The 18930-nt window shown below is 39.8% G+C and overlaps 2 protein-coding genes, 1 non-coding gene and 1 pseudogene across 4 annotated transcripts; 3 read left to right on the top strand and 1 right to left on the bottom strand.

Moving 5' to 3' along the window:
- LOC148804447 (uncharacterized) overlaps nt 1–14044 on the top strand; it is a 150998-nt pseudogene extending 136954 nt beyond the window's left edge.
- LOC148804448 (uncharacterized) lies at nt 3512–11401 on the bottom strand. 2 transcript variants are annotated; one of them, XM_088896060.1, is made up of 3 exons: nt 10746–11401; nt 3837–7195; nt 3512–3735 (listed from the first exon to the last, which is right to left on the bottom strand). In XM_088896060.1, exon 2 carries the CDS (start codon nt 6032–6034, stop codon nt 4979–4981), a length of 1056 nt encoding a protein of 351 aa, XP_088752186.1. In that variant the 5' UTR covers nt 6035–7195; nt 10746–11401; the 3' UTR covers nt 3512–3735; nt 3837–4978. The 2 variants fall into 2 exon arrangements, with proteins under 2 accessions (XP_088752186.1, XP_088752185.1); XM_088896059.1 differs by having other exon boundaries at nt 3837–7181.
- LOC148804449 (small nucleolar RNA R71) lies at nt 6573–6679 on the top strand. Its single transcript, XR_016081588.1, has one exon. It is a non-coding gene; the product is annotated as a small nucleolar RNA R71 (small nucleolar RNA).
- Nucleotides 14045–17421: 3377 nt separating the features above from the next.
- On the top strand, nt 17422–18419 carry LOC148804446 (norbelladine synthase-like). The gene is made up of 2 exons (XM_088887286.1): nt 17422–17700; nt 17865–18419. The coding sequence occupies exons 1-2, from the start codon at nt 17514–17516 to the stop codon at nt 18170–18172; spliced, it is 495 nt and encodes a 164-aa protein (XP_088743412.1). The 5' UTR covers nt 17422–17513; the 3' UTR covers nt 18173–18419.
- The last annotated feature ends 511 nt before the right edge of the window (nt 18420–18930 follow it).

Below are 18930 nucleotides of genomic sequence, written 5' to 3'. Positions count from 1 at the left end.
TGCAAGATTAGCCCATCAGGTATTATCCTCAATGGTCTTACACTTAACCTCTCAGCCCATAATGATCATACACTGCTCGACAAAAGAGGACCTCTCCCTCGGCTGCAAGGAACACTGTTGCACTCTCTACTTATATGGATCCCGGGAATTAAAACCTTTTTGCAAACATTTTAGAAACCATAATATATACTTTTATATCTCATATAAAATATACTTTGCAAAACAAATCTTAACGGTTGAAATCGGCTGCCGGCAGTCTTGGTTTCCATCAGTGAGAGTGCATCCCCGATCAATACCTTTGTCCGACAAAGGGGCTGATCCTGTCACTATGATCACCCACTCAGATGAATTCTCGGACTGTCCCAACATACCCAGGTTTTGACCCCCGCTAAGGATCTCACTGATTGGTACATCAAAGACAGCCCGATCTGACACCTAGTGCAGTATCATAATCGAGTCTAGGGGTCGGGTGTAACTTTCCAGTTTTGCCCATCAATCTCCAAGGTCCAGGGCAATACTGGAAATCTGGTCCAGTTAATAGATTCAATTAATCCTACACTGTATGTGCCTAGGGTCTCACCCTGGCAGCTGAGACAGGCCACCCCAACCGACTTGGTGGCACCACAGTGTCAGCCTTGTCAGGATAGGTCTCCCCAGACCGACCCACTAGCTGTGAACATTCTAAACTAACACAAGTCTCATTAAGTGTCCAGTTTAAGGGTATTACATAGAAACATACCAAGGGAACATGAATCAAATATGCACTTTTATTCATTTACAATAAACTCATAAAATACATCATTCTGATTGAAGCTAAGGGCATACAAAACTGTCTAACAACTCCCACTTGCACTTAGGTCCAATCAGGTACTAGCTGGAGTCCCTTGCTTTCCACGTGTTTCATATACACTTTCTATGTCAGTGGCTTAGCCAATGGGACTACCACATTCTCCGCTGATGCTACCTCTTCATACTATCTTCCCGTAGGTCCAGCGTTGTCATACAACAGTGGAATGGGTGATGTGCTGAATTCCAAATTTAGGAATTAACACCTTCATTCATAAGGCCGCCTCATTTACGGCAATGTGTTCGACTTGGATTGTGGACTATTAATTTGCTACTTACGACCCTTGTTTTCTGACATTCAGGAAACAACACACGATCCTATCGTGAAAACATATCTAGATGTAGACTTTCAATCATCTGGATCCGACTGGAAATCGGCATCTGTATACCCTTGAATCTGTAGTGAGCTACCGTCGAATACTAGACAAAACTCTTTTGTCCTTCGAAGGTACTTAAGTCTGTTTTTCACAGCAGCCCAATGATCCTGCCCTGGGTTGGCCTGAAATCTGTTTACTACACTCACTGCCTGAGCAACGTTAGGACGACTGCACAGCATGGCACACATGATGCTCCCTATGGCAGAGGCATGGGGAACGTCTTTCATGCCATCAATCTCCTCAGAGGTCTTGGGAGACATCTTCTTGGAGAGAGTGACTCTGTATTTGAAAGGAACATTTCCTTTCTTGGAGTTTTTCATGCTGTATCTTTTGACTATTTTGTCAATGTAAGCAGATTGGGATAATCCTATTATCCGCTTTGATCTATCTCTATAGAGTCGAAGACCCAGTATATAGGAGGCTTCTCCAAGATCTTTCATGGAGAATTGCTGTGATAGCCATACTTTCACCATAGTTAACATTCCTACATCATTCCCAATGAGTAGAATGTCATCTACATACAGAACCAAGAAGGTAACCTTATCCCCACTGTACTTCCTGTAGACACAGGGTTCATCCGGATTTTGCTCGAAATCAAACGATTTGACAGCAGAGTCAAAACAGATGTTCCAACTTCTAGAAGCTTGCTTAAGTCCATAAATGGATCTGTTAAGTTTACATAGCATGTTTTCCTGACTTGCAGCAAAGAAGCCTTGCGGCTGCTGCATATAGATATCTTCAGTAAGATCTCCATTCAGGAATGCAGTTTTGACATCCATTTGCCAAATCTCATAATCATGGTATGCTGCTATAGCTAGCAGGATCCTAATGGATTTAAGCATGGCCACAGGCGAAAAGGTTTCCTCATAATCGATGCCCTCTTTCTGAGTGTACCCTTTCGCCACCAGACGAGCTTTGAAGGTCTCAACCCTACCGTCGGGGCCCTTCTTCCTCTTGTAAATCCACTTGCAACCGATTGCTTTTACCCCAGAGGGCGGATCTACTAGAGTCCAGACTCCATTGGTCTCCATTGAGTCCATCTCTGCTCCCATGACCTCCACCCACTTCTGGGAATCTATGTCCAACATAGCTTCTGCGTAGTCACGGGATCCTCCTCACTAGTCAAGGTTTCCACCAGGAAACTATCCTGGTCATAACCATAATGGACTGGTGGCCTGGATACCCGAGTGGATCTTCTAGGTTGGTCACTACCTGGAACTTGTGGGACATCTCCAACTACTCCTGAGCTCTCCTCATCAAGAACAATTTCTTGACGATGGGTGTCCAAAATGTAATCAGTTTCCAAGAATTGCGCATTTCGACTGCAGAACACTTTTTGTTCACTTGGGTCATAGAATAGGTAACATACAGAGCCTTTTGGGTAGCCTACGAATAGGCAACAACTGGTCTTGGATTCCAACTTGTCTGCACTCATTCTTTTAACATGTGCTGGACAACCCCAAATCTTCAAGTGTCTGACACTTGGTTTCTTTCCGGTCCAAAGTTCATATGGAGTATTCGGAACCGATTTGGTTAGAACCGGATTCAGCACATAGATCGTAGTCTCTAATGCGTAACCCCAAAAGGATGTGGGTAACTCTGAGTGTATGAGAAGCGACCGGACCATATCCAATAAGGTCCTATTCCTCCTCTCTGAAACACCGTTAAGTTGTGGTGTAGCAGGAGGAGCTAACTGTGATACTATCCCATTGTCCTTTAATTAGTCCCTGAATTCATCAGAGAGATATTCACCACCTCGATCTGATCGAAGGGCTTTAATTTCTCTCCCTAACTGTTTCTCGACCTCTTGTCTAAACTCTTTGAACTTTTCAAAGGATTCAGACTTGTGTCTCATTAGGTACATGTAACCATATCGTGAAAAATCATCTGTGAAAGTGATGAAATACACGTGTTGATTCCGTGTCCTAACACTCTGGGGACCACATACATCAGTATGTATTAGGTCAAGTGTGTCTATACATCTTTCAAGCTTACCGTTAAATGGCTGCTTCGTCATCTTGCCTTGTAGGCAAGGCTCACAGATGGGAAGATCTTCTACAGTTAGAAAATCCAAAGGACCATCCTTTACCAACCTTGTGATTCGGTCAACACCGATGTGGCCAAGTCGGTAATGCCACAGACACGTGGGATTAACTGTATCACGGGCTCTCTTCTTGAGGATTTCTGCCGACGTAGTTTCGATTATGTTAGTTTCTAGAGAAGGATGTAGAACATAGAGACCGTTCTCCAGCTCCCCATATGCGATGAATCTATTATTTCTTTTAATAGTAATCGTATTACTAAAGAAGATAGAATAACCATCTGCACACAGTTTTGAGACAGAAATCAAATTTCTCCTTAAATTTTGCACGTAAAGACAATCTTTCAGTATAATTGGTCCTTCTCTAAAAAGTAACTCCATGGTTCCTATGGCCGCGGCTGCAACAGTTACATTTGTCCCCAAGTAGAGTGTGACTTCTCCTTCACTCAGCCTTCTGCTTACTTTGAACCCCTGCAGTGAGTTACACGCTTGAGTTGAAGCCCTGGAGTCAATACACCAGGATGCAGAAGCTACCAATAAATTGGTTTCTATAACCCAAGTTTCGAAGTTACCTTTCTTGGATTTCAGGTGGGCAGCACAATTCCTTTTCCAATGGCCGGTCTTCTAGCAGAAGTGACAGGCATCCGATGCTTTGTCTTTCTTCTGCTTCTTGCCCTTAGTGGCTTTCTTCTGAGGCTTCTTTGCCTTCCTCTTTCTCTTGCCTGTCTTGCCAGCTTCAACAAGCATGGCTACAGGCTCATCCTTTCTAATCGGTTGTTCAGCTCTTTGCAACATATTGCTGAGCTCTTTCAAGCTGACATTCAGCTTGTTCATGTTATAGTTCATGATGAACGGATTATAGGAAGGAGGCAAAGAATTAAGGATAGCATCTATCTGAGTTGCAAGGTCCAGCCCAGATCCAAGAGCCTCCAGTTCGTTGATGTAACCCATCATCCGAAGACAATGGTCGTGAACCTATTGACCCTTGAACATTTGTGCGGTCATGAACTGTTTCAAGACCTTTTGTTGAGTAGAACGATTCTGCTCTTCATACATTGTCCTGAGACTGTTCAATATGTCTTTGGCAAGTTCGATCTGATCGAACTGCCTCTGTATCGGGTTGTCCAAGGAGGCAATGATGTAACACCGAGCAAGGGAGTTTTTCTCCTCCCATTCTTGATAATCTCTCCTTCGGGCTTCAGAAGCCTTATCACCCAGACGCTCCAGGGCAGGATTCTTTGCCACTTTGTCCAGCTTTTCAGAAGCTAGGACCAGCATAAGGTTCCTGTACCAATTAGCATAGTTTGGGTCCTTCAACTTGTTGTCACCAAGCAATTTTGCAAATGATCCGTTTGCCATTTTCTGATAAAAGAGCAAACATCAGTCCACAACCTAATTTTTTTTCATGTTCATTTCATAGATATGGATTTTAATCTACATTCCATTTCCATTTATTCGTCTCCGAGATTTCCCTCCTTTCTCAGTGACGGAGACTATGAGTTGTCTCTGGAAATGTAGGAAATCACATAGGGTGATGGCTTACCTGATGGTCCAGGGTGGGGGGTTCTTGGGGTGATGGCTTACCTGATGGTCCAGGCAATTTTCCTAAGTTCTCTAATTTAAGAAACCCCTTTCCCTTGAATTGAGGCTTATCGTTTAGGTATGCTATCATGAGGTTTATTTTTTCATTTTCTCCTTCTTCAAGTTCTCCCTGCTAGAGGTAGAGTTTAAGAGGATCAGTTATTCTACTTACCTGGAAGCATTCATCAATTGTCAATTCAATGGCATCAATCATAAAACAAGAATCATCACTAGAGGGTGCATGTTTCATCGCATCAGACATTTTAAAAATTATCTCCTCATCTTGTATCCTAAGGCTGAGTTGTCCTTGTTGGACATCAATCATTGCTTTCCCGGTAGCCTGGAAAGGTCTCCCTAGGATAAGCGGGACCTCCACATCTTCTTGCATGTCTAACACAATGAAATCAACTGGAAAAATGAATTTGTCAACTTTAACTAACACATCTTCTATGATCCCCCTAGGATTTCTAATGGATCTATCAGCCAATTGTAATGCCACTCTAGTGGGTTCGGGTTCATTCAACCCCAATTTCTTGAAGATAGAATATGGCATTAAATTGATGTTAGCTCCCAGGTCACATAAAGTTTTTTCAATTTTTAAACTGCCAATGGTACAAGGAATAGTGAAACTCCCTGGATCTTTGAGTTTCTGAGGCAGCTTGTTCAGAAGGATAGCAGAACATTCCTCATTTAAAGCAACTGTAGCCACATCTCCCAGTTTCCTTTTGTTTGCCAATAATTCCTTCAAAAACCTTGCATAGTGTGGCATTTGGGCTAAAGCATCAGCAAAAGGAATATTAATATGTAAACTTTTAAATATTTCAAGAAACTTACCAAATTCCTTCTCCAATTTTTGTTGCTTCAGCCTGTTAGGGAATGGAACTTGTGGCTGTTGGTGCATCCCTTGTTGTGCTTCTGGTTGTTCCGTCTTCTGTTGTCTGGTCCCAAGGCTTGTTTCTGCCTTGGGTTCAGCCCAATTCTTCTTTTCTACCTCGGGCAACTCTTTTCCACTCCTTAAGGTAATAGCTTGCACCTGCTCTCGTGGATTCACTTCAGTGTTGCTTGGAAGAGTTTCCGGCAGTTTGGAAGAGATTAATTGTGCCAATTGCCCCACTTGGTTTTCCAGGTTTTTGATTGAGGCTTCCTGGTTCTGGAACCTAGTTTCTGCACCTGCTATAAATTTTGTCATCAGTTCCTCCAAATTGGATTTTGGTTCAAGCTGATGATAAGTCTGGTGGAACGGCTTGGAAGTATGCTGATTTGGCCAGGACTGGTTTGAATGTCCCCTCCATCCTGGATGAAAAGTATGGTGACTTTGGTAACCCTACTGTCTTGACGAATTGCTGACATAGTCAACTTGTTCAGTAGATGGTCTGAATTGATTTCCAACTTGGCAGTCTATACTGATGTGGCCTCCCCCATACAATTCACAATTAAGAGGCTGCACATGCATGGCAGCTATCTGCATTTCATCTATTTTCTTACTGAGTGCTCCTATTTGTGCAGATAGTGCCGTATAAGTGTCAACATTATGCAAGCATTGCTGCTTCCTAGTTTGAGTTCTTTCCGAATGCCATTGATAGTTGTTGGCTGCCATTTCCTCAATAAGTGCATGGGCAACCTCAAGAGTTTTATTATTTATGGATCCTCTGGCTACAGCATCTAATATGGTCTTATTTGAGTTAGTAAGACCATTATAGAAAGTCTGCACTTGCAGCCAAATGGGGAGGCCATGGTGAGGAACTCTTCTTAACAGCTCCTTGTATCGTTCCCATGACTCATATAAAGATTCCCCCTCTTGCTGGAAAAAAGTAGTGATGTCATTCCTCATTTTAGCAGTTTTAGAAGGGGGAAAATATTTAGAGAGAAAACGGCTGGCCATTTCGTCCCATGTAGCTATTGATCCTGCCGGTAATGAATTCAGCCATGCTTTGGCTTTATCCTTCAAAGAAAATGGGAATAACCTCAACCTAATGGCGTCATCACTTACCCCATTGTGTTTGAAGGTGTCACAAATTTCTAAAAAGTTAGAAATGTGTGCATTGGGATCTTCGTGGGCCAATCCACAGAATTGCACCGTGTTTTGAATCATTTGTATGATGGCAGGTTTGATCTCAAAGTTGTTAGCAACAATATTGGGCCTGATAATGCTGGAGGCAGCTCCAGTGAGAGTGGGTTTGGCATAGTCCATCAAAGTCCTCTGCTCAGCCATTTCTTGAGCTTCTTGAGCTTCTTGAGCTTCTTGTGCTTCTTGTCTGACTTACCTAGCAGCTCTCAAACGGACACGGAGAGTCCATTCAATCTCCGGGTCGTAAAGGATCTCTTCCAGTTCAGGTCTGCTTGTCATAAACTGTTAAGGTCAAAGCAATAAAAAGGCCAATATTCACAAAAGAAAATAAATAACTAATCCTATCACAACTGAAAATGTAAAGTGAATTATTGGAATACAAAAACCTACATCCTATCATGAATAAATGAAGCCGATTATACTAAAAGCAGATTTAAACCAACATCTTATTCAAGGTTCCTTTATCTACATCCATCGATTGCAACATCTGAATTCAGATCCAATTTAGTTGAGTTCAGATCTACAAGTCTTTGGTATTGTTAGTCCAGAGAAATTAACAAATAATAATTCAGATGAGTTGTATATCTCATACACACTCATTGGTATACACTGCAATATACATCTATCAAATCTGTGATGCGTTAGGGCTGATATCAGAGTTAGGCTTGGTTTAAGGATTTTTAGCTCTACATTTGAAGCCCAAACCTGTATAGCTTATGCATATCAAACACTTGCTAAGACCTGAAAAATCAGATCTGCAATGTTTAGTATTGTTAACTGCTGCAAGAGATTTAAACATCAGTCCTAATCTAATCCAAACATCAATTAAGATCGGGTGCAAGAGATTTAAAAGATAATAAAACATCAAGTTCAAAGAAATTTCAGATCATGTACTCATACTGCCTCAGATTCTCATGTAATTCAGATCTGATTTTACCATTCATGGCTTATATTTCATCAATGAGGCAAGTCTGATGCATCAAATGGTGCTGTTACTACCCGAATTTACATCAGAATAGAGTGGGTTCAGGTTTGAGTTCAGATGAACTCAAATCTGAACCCACATGCATTCATATCTGCAACTAGCTGAGCTCAAATCTTAGGTTCAGATCTGAAGGATTACATATCATTCTTTCAAATATTTTTCATTCCTTGCTACCCTTTGATCCCTGAAGCTAATCTGATATCTCACATTGTGAATGGGGTGCCAAATTCTCATCAGAATTGAGTAGGTTCAGGTCTGAGTTCAGATGAACTCAGATCTGAACCTAGCAGATTTGCAACCAACTGAACTCAGATCTGACCCCAAGTCTGAGTTCACATCAAATTTCTTTCATTCTTTGCTACATTTTCAGCCATGAGGCAAGTCTGATGTATCAAAATATCAGTCATAATTGAGTAGGTTCAAGTCTGAGTTCAGATGAACTCAGATCTGAACCTAGCAGAATGCAGACCTGCAATCAGCTGAACTCAGATCTGAATCTAGCAGATTTGAGTTTCAGATCTGAAATTCAGATTTGAGTTTCAGATCTGAAAGTCAGATTTGAAGTTCAGATCTGAAAGCTCTCATGCTATTCTTTTCCTCAAAATAAACACACTTTTCCTCAACCAAATCAGCTCAAAAAAAGATCATAGTACAAGTTATCTAACATTGCAAAGTCTGCCCTCTATCCTGCTCTGTTCACAGTCCCAGTTCAGATCTGGGTGATTTCAGATCTGAATTTCTTTACCCAATGCTATCCAATTGTTTTATAGAGATAGCAGATTTGTTCTAGGGTGTATTGGGGTGAAGATAACCCCCAATTACCCTTTGAATTTATATCAGTTCAGGTCTGAGTTCAAGGGAACTCAGATCTGAACTGTTGCGAATCTGCTACAGCAGAACTCAAATCTGAGTTCTGATCCGAATCCTTGGTTTCCATTCTTTCGGTTATATGGTTCTCTCTCTCTTTTTTTTTCACTGTCTAAATATATATATTTTTTCTTTTTGTAATGAAAGAAAAGAATAATAAAGGGCTGAGAACAGATTTTTTTTTCAGCTGAGTGTTGCAGTTCTGCTATAGCAGATCTGAGTGCCGAATGCAGCTCAGATCTGTAACACTTATGTTGTTATGAATTTTTCTTGTTTTTTTTTTTTGAAGGTAACAACACCAAGATTAAAAGGAAATCAAATCTACTTTTATTAAAATGAAACTGAAACAAGGAAAGGAAGTAATCTACTGAAGAAAGAAGAAACAAATTAAATCAGTACAGCTGTTGCATTCAAAGCTAAAATATAAAATGAAGCAATTAAAACCATCTATGAATGCAATGATGACTTAGACCAGATTAAGAATGCCCAATGTTTCCTAATATTGCTTCCCTAAATCCCTGGCAATGGCGCCAAAAACTTGGTGTGTGGCTCATTGTGACACTAGCAAGTGCACTAGCCGTTCAAGTAATAAAGTAGTGAGTGAAGTATCGTTCCCACGAGGATTTAGGAAACAATTACCAATACTAAATTGGGCACTTCTTATCTGATCAACAATAAATCAAAACTTTAATGAAAGCTAAAAATTATAAACTTAAATCTATCTAAAATAATGACCCAATTGCCTTCAAATCAGGTTAGAAGAGTAAGCAGTAAATGTCAATCTCAGAATTCAGAAATCTATCAATTTGGATCATTCGAATAAATCATGATTGAGCCTTGGTTTGGTGAAACCCCAAGGTCATGAACAGCCTTTCTCAAGCACATGTTCATCCTATGCATGAGTGATGGTTCTTCTATCTCTAGAAAGAATCTAATCCCCATGCATGCATTTCTTCAAACACTTCTAAGGCATCAATTCAAATCTGAATTGATCACCAACTGAATTGTGCAAGTTATCTCGAACCTTGCACTCAATTCAGTTCTTGAAAAAACTTGGTGTGTGGCTCATTGTGACACTAGCAAGTGCACTAGCCGTTCAAGTAATAAAGTAGTGAGTGAAGTATCGTTCCCACGAGGATTTAGGAAACAATTACCAATACTAAATTGGGCACTTCTTATCTGATCAACAATAAATCAAAACTTTAATGAAAGCTAAAAATTATAAACTAAAATCTATCTAAAATATTGGCCCAATTGCCTTCAAATCAGGTTAGAAGAGTAAGCAGTAAATGTCAATCTCAGAATTCAGCAATCTATCAATTTGGATCATTCGAATAAATCATGATTGAGCCTTGGTTTGGTGAAACCCCAAGGTCATGAACAGCCTTTCTCAAGCGCATGTTCATCCTATGCATGAGTGACGGTTCTTCTATCTCTAGAAAGAATCTAATCCCCATGCATGCATTTCTTCAAACACTTCTAAGGCATCAATTCAAATCTGAATTGATCACCAACTGAATTGTGCAACTTATCTCTAACCTTGCACTCAATTCAGTTCTTGAATAGTAGATCTAAATTCCTAGAGTCTCTCTCAAGCACTCTAGGAATTCCAAGCTTTAGATCCATTCGGCCAATCTGAAAATTGCAGATCTGAATTCTCTTTCAAGCAATTCAGATCTTGCAATCTCAGATCTGAGAATTCAGATCTGAGTTTTGAAGGTTAATTGGCCGAATTAATCTACAATAACACCCTTATTCAAGAAACTTCAAGTACAATTCATGACCATTTGAATGAATCAAAAAGAATTAGATTGTTGTACTGAAATTTTACAAGCTGAAATACATCAAGGAAGAATGGAAAAAAGGAGAAAGAAGAAAGAAAATATAACAAAGAAACTGAATTCAAATCAAAAGAGAATGAAACTACAATTGATTTATTACAAAAGATCTTTGAATCACAAACCCTCAATTCGAACTCACCTTCTCTTCTAGCTTGCTTGTCTTGAACTTCCTTCAGGGCTTCTTCTTCTTCTTCCTTGCACCTAGCCTTCTTCTCTTCTCTTCTCTCAAGGTGGCTAAACCTCTAAGAGTGGGAGAGCCTTCCTCTCAAGCAGTTGAACACCTCTCCCCCCTCCTAGAGGCCTCCTTATATAGTTTTTCAAGGGGGCTCTTGCCCCTTCTTGAAGTCTCTAGAATGGGGTGTATTACGCCCCTTTCTTGAACTTTCTAGAGCTCTCTTGAAAGCCTCCTAAGGGCTGCTATTTGGGCTGCACTTAGGCTCTCTCTTAGCACATGATAGCTATACATTGAGCTGCTCTTTTGGGCTGAGAATGGGCCTTCCTTGCTGGGCCGAATTCTACTCATAGCTAGGCTTTCTTTTCTTAGGTTTTCTCAAGGAATTCACTTGCTCTTCTTGGGCCGAAGTGCTCTCTCTTGCTTCCACGACCGGGCTGGACTGAAATTGGTCTTTTTGAACATTCTTTTCTTGCCTTTTTCCTTCCTTTTCTTGGATTAATTATCCCTGAAACTTATTCTTAGCATTAAGCTAAATTAAGGCAAAAATTAATAAAACCGGCATAAAAATCCATGCTAAAGTCCTCAAAAATTATAGATAAATTGTAAGTTCATCACCTTTTTGCAAACATTTTAGAAACCATAATATATATATATACTTTTATATCTCATATAAAATATACTTTGCAAAACAAAGCTCAACGGTTAAAATCGGTTGCCGGCAGTCTTGGTTTCCATCAATGAGAGTGCATCCCCGATCATTACCTTTGTCCGACAAAGGGGCTGATCCGGTCACTATGATCACCCACTCAGATGAATTCTCGGACTGTCTCAACATACCCAGGTTTTGACCCCTGCTAAGGATCTCACTGATTGGTACATCAAAGACAGCCTGATCCGACACCTAGTGCAGTATCATAATCGAGTCTAGGGGTCGGGTGTAACTTTACAGTTTTGCCCATCAATCTCCAAGGTCCAAGGCAATACTGGAAATCTGGTCCAGTTCATCAATCTCCAAGGTCCAGGGCAATACTGGAAATCTGGTCCAGTTCATAGATTCAATTAATCCTACACTGTATGTGCCTAGGGTCTCACCCTAGTAGCTGAGACAGGCCACCCCAACCGACTTGGTGGCACCATAGTGTCAGCCTTGTCAGGATAGGTCTCCCAGACCGACCCACTGGTTGTGAACATTCTAAACTATCACAAGTCTCATTAAGTGTCCAGTTTAAGGGTATTACACAGAAACATACCAAGGGAACATGAATCAAATATGCACTTTTATTCAGTTACAATAAACTCATAAAGTACATCTTTCTGATTGGAGCTAAGGGCATACAAAACTGTCTAACAATGTGATCGATTCATGTGTGAAAGAAGTATGTCAAGTTAGTGAGGTAGAACAAGATTTTGAAAATGTAGTGGCTGGCAATGCTTGTGACACTGAATCTTTTGCTAAACCTGAATTACTGGTAAGAAGTGCTAACCCCACTCCTCCTTCTATTGAGCAGCCACATAAGCTTGATTTGAAACTTTTACCATCACATTTGAGGTATGCATTCTTGCGAGATGATAATACCTTGCCAATTATTTTCTCAAACAAGCTGTCGAATAAGCATGAATAAAAAGTGTTAAATGTGGTAAGGCATTGGATTAAGGCTTTAGGTTGGCAGATTTCAGACATAAAGGGCATTAGTCCTTCTGTTGTGATGCACAGGATTCACATGGAGGATGGATTTCATGCCACAGCTGAGAGGCAAAGAAGATTGAACCTGCACATGAAGTAGTGAAGAAAGAGATTGTCAAGCTTCTTGATGCAAGTATTATCTATGCTATTTCTGATAGTTCTTGGGTCAGTCCTGTTCAGTGTGTACCCAAGAAAAGTGGTATGACTGTTGTGAAAAACGAAGTGGGTGAGCAGGTCATGCCTATTATTGCTTTCTGGATGGCTATTCTAGATATAACCAGATTTTTATTTTTCCAAAGGATCAAGAGAAGACCACTTTTACATGCCCATATGGCACTTTTGCTTATAGGTGAATGCCTTTTGGGTTGTTTAACGCACCAGCTACCTTTCAGAGGTGTATGATGGCCATCTTCTCTGACATGATTGAAGGCATAATGAAGGTATTCATGGATGACTTTTCTGTTTTTGGTGATTCATTTGATCTGTGTTTGGCTAACCTTGATAGGGTTCTTAAAAGATGTGAGGAGGCTAACCTTGTTCTAAACTGGGAGACGTGCCACCTTATGGTGGAGGAAAGCATAGTTTTGGGCCACAAAATTTCCAGCAAAGGTATCGAGGTTGACAGAGCTAAAACAAAGATCTTTGAAAAGTTGCCACCTCCTACATCAGTAAAGGGAGTAAGAGGTTTTCTTGGCCATGCTGGCTTTTATAGGTGATTTATTAAGGATTTTTCATCTATTGCTAAACCTCTTACTAATTTGCTGATTAAAGATGTCCCTTTTGAGTTTGATTATGCATGTTTGAATGCTTTTCGTAGGTTAAAATTAGCGTTAGTATCTCACCACCAGATTGGTCTTTGCCTTTTGAGATTATGTGTGATGCCAGTGATCAAGCTATTGGAGTTGTGTTAGGGCAAAGGAAGGATAAGATGATGCATGTTGTGTATTACGCAAGTAGAACTTTGGCGGATGCCCAGCTTAATTACACAACCATTGAGAAGGAGATGTTAGCAGTGGTGTTTGTAGTGAACAAATTCTGATCATATTTGCTTGGCTCTAAGGTAATAATTTATACTGACCATGCTGCACTCAGGTACCTTTTTGCCAAGAAGGATGCAAAGCCACGACTCATTCGCTGGATTTTACTCCTTCAAGAATTTGATATTGAGATCAGAGATAAGAAAGGATCGGAGAATGTAGTAGCTGATCACTTGTCTAGGTTGGAGGGTGTTGAGAAAAGAGATGATGAGCTTGAGATCAATGAGAACTTCCTAGATGAACTCCTTCTAGCTATTCAACATTTGAGTGCACCCTGGTATGCAGATTTGGCAAATTATTAAGCTTGTTATATCCTGCCACCAGATTTGTCTTATTAGCAGAAAAAGTGGCTTTTGTCGGAAGCTAAGCATTACTTATGGGAGGATCCTTACCTTTACAAGATTTTTGGTGATAATATCATTAGGAGATGTGTGCCTGAGGAAGAGATGCTTGACATTCTTACTCATTGCCATGACTCAGCATATGGTGGTCATTTTGGTGCAACAAAGACAGCTGCTAAGGTTCTAGAGAGTTTTTTCTAGCCTACATTATTTTAGGACTCTAGAGGGTTTGTTGCTAGATGTGATCCCTGCCAGCAAGTGGGAAATATCTCCAAGAGAAATGAGATGTCATTGACTTCTATTCAGGATATTGAACTTTTTTATGTGTGGGGGGAGTTGACTTCATGGGTCCTTTCCCATCCTCACATGGGAACCGTTACATTTTGGTGGGAGTGGATTATGTCTCCAAGTGGGTTGATGTGGTTGCATCCCCCACCAATGATGCTAGGGCAGTGATTAAATTCTTGAAGAAGCTTTTCTCGAGGTTTGGAGTTCCTAGAGCTATCATTAGTGATGGGGGATCCCACTTTTGCAACAAACAGTTTGATTCTCTCCTCAAGATATATAATGTCTATCACAGGGTTGCTACACCCTATCACCCCCAGACTAGTGGGAGAGTCGAGGTATCTGATAGGGAACTTAAGAAGATTTTGGAGAAGACTGTCAATGGGTCAAGGAAAGATTGGGCTGCAAAGCTTGATGATGCTTTATGGGCGTATCAGACTGCTTACAAAACCTCTATTGGTATGTCCCCTTATAGGTTGATTTATGGCAAGGCGTGTCACCTTTCTGTCGAGTTGGAACGTCGGGCATTTTGGGCAATCAAGGCATTGAACTTCAATATGAAGACTATAGGTGAAAAGTGAATGCTACAACATAATGAGTTAGATGAGATTAGACAGCAGGCATATGAGAATGCCAGGCTATACAAGGAGAAGACAAAGAGATGGCACGATGTGCATATTGTTCAGGAGGACTTTTAGGTAGGTAATTTGGTTTTGTTGTTTAACTCTCATTTGAAATTGTTTCCAGGAAAGCTGAAGTCGAGATGTAGTGGACCGTTCACAATCACTCAGACATTTTCTCATGGTGCTCTTGAATTGGAAAACTTGAAAGGAGAGCATTTTAAGGTGAATGGTCACCATTGCAAGCCATACCTTCAGGGTGAAGTGCTTAGAGAAAGGGAGATAGTGTCCCTTATTGAGATCGTTTGATACTGCCATGTAAGGGAGTTTCCATTTCTGATTATGTATTTGTCAATAGGGACAATGCCATGCATAAGTGTGGGGGGGGATTAGGTGTGATGTTTAATTAATTGCAACAGTCTTTTCTTTTGAATTTCTCTGTTCTAGGCAAAATTTTTGCAGAAATTGTGTGAACTATGCTCGGTATTAATAGTGTTAATCTTTTTCAGAGTCAATGAAAGAATGCTAGTCATGCTATTTTTAGGACATATCAAGTAAAAGAATTTAGGGTGAATTCATTAAATTGTAATGTAAAGTGCATAAATTTAGGAAATCAATTTGGTGTGTATGATACTTTTGAGATACGGATTAATGGGTAGTTTGGCAAGGTAGCTGATGAATGAAATTACATTTACTCCTTTGGATGCTATTCATTGTAATTGTAATGGAAGTCAAATTATTTAATTCAGAGACATGATTTAAGGTCAATTAAATTAAAATGTGTCTACTCCAATGTTTTTGGTTGCTTAGTAACCGGGAATCTTCATCATAAATGTTGATTTTCACGTAAAACGGTGACTGAGAATAAGAGTATGCAAAGCATTCTAAGTATATTATATGTTGAGTAACCAGGTGCATTCGTTACCCACGTTTGTATTTGTGTCAAAAGGAATTTTAATAACTTAGGAAAGAACAAAATGCCCCCCAAGTGGCGTGTAAAAAGCTTAAGTGTGGGGGAGGTTGGCCGAAAAAAAAAAAAAAAAAGAGTTGACCTTAATGATCTCATGTGACTCTATGCTATTTATTTGGTAAAATCCATGGCATTTGAATTTGCATTTGTAATTTCATTTATTGACAATCTAGTTGAGGTGCTTATTATGAAGTGTTTATAAAGTGTTCATATACTCATATTGATGTCTCTTGAATTTTTTTGAATTTACATTGTGAGTTGGTGATTTATCCTGGATTTAGTTGACTTGTGTGCTCTTAATTAAAACATGGGCAGTGCATTGGTGAGACTCTTGTAATTAACATAGTGAACCGAGTATAGTTGTGTTTAACAACTTTTAGTATTAGTTGTGCTTATTATGAATCGAGCATAGTTGTGCTTATTATGAACCGAGCATAGTGAACCGAACATAGTGAACCAATTATAAGTAGCCTGCAATGATCATTAGAGTTCAACAAAACTTTTAGTATAAGTTGCCAACCTGACTTAACCATTTTCCTTTATCCAAACTTAGAGTCTAGATGACAAATCACTTGATTTGTGTCCTTGTTACTTGGGGACAAGTAACAATTCAAGTGTGGGGGAATATTCAAAAGAACTTGGGGTCTTTTTAGGCTTAATTGTTGAGATTCTAGGGTTAATTTGGGTATTTATGAGTCAGTTTAATGCATTCGGATGTTTTGTCACTTTTCAGGTAACTAATCGCCAAAGATGAAGGTTCTGGGCCAATTTGGGACAATCTAGGGTGAAAAGGGAAGCACTTCGGCCCACAAAGAAGCAAGACCCAACTGAAAATCAAAAGAACAACAGTTCAACCCACCAAAAGCAACAGCCCAATTCGTAGCCCTAGAGGGGAGAAAGGCGGCTGCCTTTAGAGAAGAGGAAAGGTATAAAAAGAAAAGAAAAAGAAAGGATTAAGGTTTCGAACCCCAAAAAGAAAATTGAAGAAGAGGAATTGCTAGAGAGAAGAGAGGGCTGCTGAATGCGAATTGGAGAAGGAACACAACAAGGAGATCGAAGATTGATGCAAAGATTCATAAATTGTCTTCTTCTTTGATTCTCCAATTTGATAATCTAGATTCGATTAGGATTTCTTGAGGTTTCTCTATTGAATCTTTCTTCTTTGGGTAATTGGCGTTTGGGAATGGGTTAAACTCCCACCCCTCAATTGTTTATCCCATTTGAATGTTTAATATAACTCTGAAATCTGCATGTGCTTATCCGTACTTCTCTCTCTATATATGCACCAGATATGGAGCTTTTGCCATCATGGCCTTAGCCATATCAAAAAGATAGACGGTCAAAACAAATAGACTGGTCTACATCATCGGCAAATTGACCGCCTACAGTACAGAGCAGCCAGCCGGTACAGACCAGGTCATCATTCATTGACGTTCCTATTTGGTTGGAAATTGAACATTTCATGTCAGGTATTCCTATTCTCAATTCAAGTCCTCTGGCTGGCTCTCCTTTGTTGTTATCGCCGCATCCACACGCTATCACAAACCTACCTATACTTTTGGACTTTTTGGTAATTTCATTATCATTTAATCAATGAGAGAAAAGGAGTCAAACGAATCCGTCGGCTAAGACTTATCCAAAACGTGCTTGAGAGTTGCCAAGTTATTGCATGGTGGGAGTTAGATATATAAAAAGGCTACTAGATATAGATCAATCAAACACACCTTACATCCAAAACTTGTTCGAAGAGCTTAGCTTTTAATTTGTTTATTTGCATCAATTTTGAATTAACAAGATGATGACTGCGCGTGTAACTAACGAGATGGAAGTAGGGGTGCCTGCAGATGATGTGTGGGCTGTGTATGGCTCGCCCGATCTGCCCAAACTCTTCGTCCAACTTATGCCCCAAGTTTACAAGAGAAATGATGTTCTTGAGGGTGATGGAACGGTCGGCACTGTCATTCTCATTGAACTCGACGACGGTAATATATATATATATATATATATATATTCTTGCATTACCCTTTAATTTCTTCTTCTTTTCATCATTTTATTTATTGCATTAATGAATGAATGAATTGAAATATTTCTTATTAACCCATGATGGTTTAATTTGATACTTAAATATAATTACTGTTTCATTCAGCGCTTCCAGAGCCACGTATATGGAAGGAGAAGTTCATAAAGATTGATCATCAAGAACGCGAGAAGTTGGTCCGAGTGATTGAAGGAGGATTTCTTGATATTGGGTTTCGTTCATTCGATATTATTTTCAAAGTCATAGAGAAAGACGCCTCCTCATGCATCATTCAATCCACCACTGCCTTTGAGCTCGACGACAAGTTTGAAGACAACGCCAACCGTATTACCGCTGGTACTTTGTGGTGGGTGGCCAAAGCAATTTCAAACTATGTCATACAGAACAAATCCAAATCCAAGGGCGACAACAACTAATCTATTTATTGGCGGAATTTTATGATTCTTGATTCCTGTAATTTATTTCTTCATTTCTTAGAAACAGTTAATAATTCCTCTATTAGATCTACTTCTCTCTGTTCAGTAGTTTTCGAGTCTGTGTCCGTCAAAAGTTTGTGTTCTCCTCTGTACGTGTTGATCGAGTAGTTCTCGGGTCTGTGTCTGTCAGATGTTTGTGTCCACATGTCGCCATTTACATAAAATGGTACTTTGATTTTGAGGCCAATGCCGTTCTTTGTGGTTGCAAGTTTTAATTTATTTGTCTAAAATATAAATGTAATTCAATAATTCGTTATGCATGTTTGAAGCTGCATGTTCTATTATAGTTAGGAAAATAAACAACAAGTAGAAAAGCCAAACAAATTGAGAATGGTTCGATGGGATAGAGCCCTGTGTATTTATAGGTGAAGAAGTACACTTTGAGTACAACAATAGTTGGACAGAGTTAGATAACATTGAACTCTATCAGATAGAGCTTTTCTTAGATTTAAACTCTATCTGATAGGATCTATCTAGTTAGTTGAGTGCTATCTCAATCTAGATAGAGTTATATCTGTAGATGGAGATCAATCTGATGATGACATGGCAGCTCCTGATGATGTGGCAGTAGGGTTATCCTCAATAATTGTTCAGGTCCACATCCCTCCATCGTGAAATTAAATAAACTAATAAACTTTAATATAGGCATTATACTGACAGGATGAGCTAAAGTTTGGAAAACTAGGTGGCGTTTGATA

This window comes from Nelumbo nucifera, chromosome 1 (assembly GCF_055504915.1).
Source record: "Nelumbo nucifera cultivar China Antique chromosome 1, China Antique-T2T, whole genome shotgun sequence".
Lineage (NCBI taxonomy): Eukaryota > Viridiplantae > Streptophyta > Magnoliopsida > Proteales > Nelumbonaceae > Nelumbo > Nelumbo nucifera.
This window is presented reverse-complemented; position numbering and strand designations above follow the sequence as displayed.

Excerpts from the sequence above, each read along its gene's own strand:
- LOC148804448 (XM_088896060.1), bottom strand. The coding sequence starts at position 6,034 with ATGACAAAATTTATAGCAGGTGCAGAAACTAGGTTCCAGAACCAGGAA.
- LOC148804446 (XM_088887286.1), top strand. The coding sequence starts at position 17,514 with ATGATGACTGCGCGTGTAACTAACGAGATGGAAGTAGGGGTGCCTGCA. Across the intron at positions 17,701-17,864 it reads TCTCATTGAACTCGACGACG|CGCTTCCAGAGCCACGTATA; the intron begins GTAATATATATA and ends TGTTTCATTCAG.